The 2,850-nt window shown below is 44.5% G+C and overlaps 1 protein-coding gene across 1 annotated transcript; it reads right to left on the bottom strand.

The window, feature by feature from the left end:
• Window positions 1-266: 266 nt before the first annotated feature.
• Window positions 267-2,607, bottom strand: si:dkey-246e1.3. The gene is made up of 3 exons (XM_036137322.1): window positions 2,337-2,607; window positions 2,140-2,236; window positions 267-981 (listed from the first exon to the last, which is right to left on the bottom strand). The coding sequence occupies exons 1-3, from the start codon at window positions 2,440-2,442 to the stop codon at window positions 624-626; spliced, it is 561 nt and encodes a 186-aa protein (XP_035993215.1). The 5' UTR covers window positions 2,443-2,607; the 3' UTR covers window positions 267-623.
• Window positions 2,608-2,850: the final 243 nt, after the last annotated feature.

The following is a 2,850-nucleotide window of genomic DNA, read 5'->3' as shown; positions in this document are numbered from 1 at the left end:
GGAATTTTTCAAATTTGTCTGGGGGCGGGAATATGCTTTTACATGGAGGTGAGTTACATTTTTATCAGCCATTTTACTGAGGAGGGACATTTGGCCTGGCACCTTTAAGAAGTATTTGATGGCTGTAATATCAATAAAGTAATTTCCATTGATCATTGAGGGGTTATTGTGCTCCAACATGACAGTTTGTGTAAAAACGTAAGTAAAGGCAGAGCTTTTTAATCCAAAAATGACACTTCTTGGATTTGATTTGTAGTTATTTTACCTCTGCTCTGTTGGTTCAAATGGAATTCAAATTGTTGTTTGTTTGTCAAGAACCTTTTTATTTTGTCCAGTTTGAAGAATTATATTTGAGTAGGCACTTAACAGATTTAAATGTTCACTCAGGAAAATGTTCTCTGTACAAACTCGGCTTAAGCCGATTGCCAGTACAACCAGACGTGGTATTTTTTCTCTAGGTTACCATAAAGTTAAAATCCCATCCTGTCCCTTGGCTCATGCCAACCTAATTTCATTGCATGAACAAAACAGATGAAGAAACAGACCATCCATGCCTCTGGAAGTGGCAGGGGTCAAACTACAGACCACAGACTTGACTTCAGAGCAAATAATCTTCTAATTGTTTAAAGCTGCAGGTAAAATATGGGAGGGTCCAGGACGAATCCACTGCTGGGGTCACGGGTATACTCATGTAACGACGGTGGCATGGTCAGCACAGGCTGCTCCTGTGGTCTGCTGCTGCTGCTGCAGCTGCTGGTGGCTTTTTTGTGTTCCTCCTCCTCTTCCTCGTTTAATCCCACAGGCAGAGGGTTGCTGTAGATGTAGTAGACCCTGGAGTTGTCCTTCGCGGCGTCTGGTCTCCTGAAGAAAGCCAGAGGGTTGATGAAGCTGGTGGACCGCTTCACAGCTTTCACCGCAACAGGAGTGTCCGGCTCGCCACGCGTCACGGCGCTCTCGTAAACGTGGGCTCTCTTTGACTGCCTGGAGAAAAAATAAATAAATCACATTTTAAGTTCACGTTACATCTTAGGCGAAAAAGTAACCGCCCCCTTTTGTTAAAACGTAAAGCATCCGTAATTAATGCAAAGGCTGACTTCTATTCTAGGAGCAAGATGAAAGTCAGACTTGTAGGAAAATTAAATCACTCAAATCAGGGGTCTCAAATTAAAACCCTCGAGGGCTGGGACCCTGCAGCTTTTAGGTGTCTCGTGTAAAGCATGCTTGTTGATCTGTAACATTTAAGTGCAACGAAGTGGCTGAAAGCAGAGGAAATCTATAAGGGGGCACATACTTTTATACTATGAAATTCCCTTGTACCTAAATTAACTATTCCTGCACAAGTAAATTGGTTTGTCCCCTTTATAAAACGAGATTCGGATAAAGGTTAGAATCATTAACCTGACCCTAGCCAAATGAATTTCGCTCCGACTAGCTCCACTCACATCCATCTGGAACAGATCCATAGGAATGGCGTTTCAGGAGGCTGGGCCTTATCAAAATTCCTTGCATATGATTGGATAAGCCACTTGTCTGTCATCTTTATCGACGTGCTATTTCAACCACTCACACCGACGGCAACCCGAGCGACGCAGGAAAAAACAAAACTTGCCAAATCCGGTCGGAGAAGGGCGAAAACATGGTTTCCACCAACAAAAGCCTTCAGAGGCGTTCTCTGATGTTCTTTTAATGAAACAATATTAGGCAGATTGGACAACACGGAAGAAATAGCAGCATCAATGTTAACGCTTGCTTCCTCGATGCGAGCCGCCATTGTTGTCTGAATCAAAACAGTCTCACGTCACGGTCGCTTCTCCACTACGTCACATCTATGAAACTCCAGCCCTGCGTCCTGATTGGCTGGACAATAAAATTGGTTGAAGAAATCACTCTCTATGGGAGAGGTCCCAGATGGATGTGAGTGAAGCTAGGCGGAGCGACATCCATCTGGCTCGTCAGGTTATAGAATCATATCTTTTCAGCATAAATTGTCTAAACTTTACATTTAAATACGTGCGTATCAGATCTTTAAAAGAGGAAGGTGGCGCTGCAGATACAGCAGCATCGGCGTATTATTCTTAAACAAATGTAGAATTTGGAGTTTAACGTTTAAAACATGTGGAAGACATGTGTTGTGCTGACCTGCTGCGGCTGTAGCAGATGCTGATGCAGTAGAGGCCAGTAACGATGAGGACGGTCAAGGCCAGGCCGAGGATGACGATGTTAAACACTCTGATCTCTGGGGTAGCACAGAACACGGGGGAAAAAAAACTAAACAGCTCTGAACATTTTACAATAACTGCTGTGTTTGAAGTAATTTAAATATAAGAGTTACCCACCAAACATGGGCACGTTCACCTCCCCGTCCTGATGTTCAAAAGCTGCCGTGCTGTTCAGACGGAGTCTCTCTGCCACCAGGGCTCGGTCCTGCTGGGCTTCACTCATTCTGCTGCCATTGGCATCCAAAAAGTGGGAATAAAGACTCCTCCAAGCCTCCTCTTTCCAGATTCAAGAGAGCTCCCCAACCATGTGACCCAAACGGTTTGACCGCTGCCATGGTGACACCCACCATCTTTTGTCAGTCCTTGTTGGACACCCCCCATTTCTGGCCGTCTGCTTCCCTGGCTTGTTTACAGCTCATTATTCGGTGGAGCCTTCTGGGGGTACGCAGAGGGTTGGGAGTTGCTATGCTTGTTACTGTAATAAGATCAGAGTGCTGACCCAGAATTAGAGATTTTGCGTGCTTCCATCCACCAAAACAACAAAAACCATGTCATAGAAAGTCATGCACAGCAGTAAAACCCGACAACGTGCATTGATACTATATGCATTCTAGAAAGGTTTGTAATGCAG

Source organism: Fundulus heteroclitus, chromosome 5 (assembly GCF_011125445.2).
Source record: "Fundulus heteroclitus isolate FHET01 chromosome 5, MU-UCD_Fhet_4.1, whole genome shotgun sequence".
Taxonomy (NCBI): Eukaryota; Metazoa; Chordata; class Actinopteri; order Cyprinodontiformes; family Fundulidae; genus Fundulus; species Fundulus heteroclitus.
The sequence above is the reverse complement of the archived record's forward strand: the minus strand, read 5'-3'. Positions and strand labels throughout refer to the sequence as shown.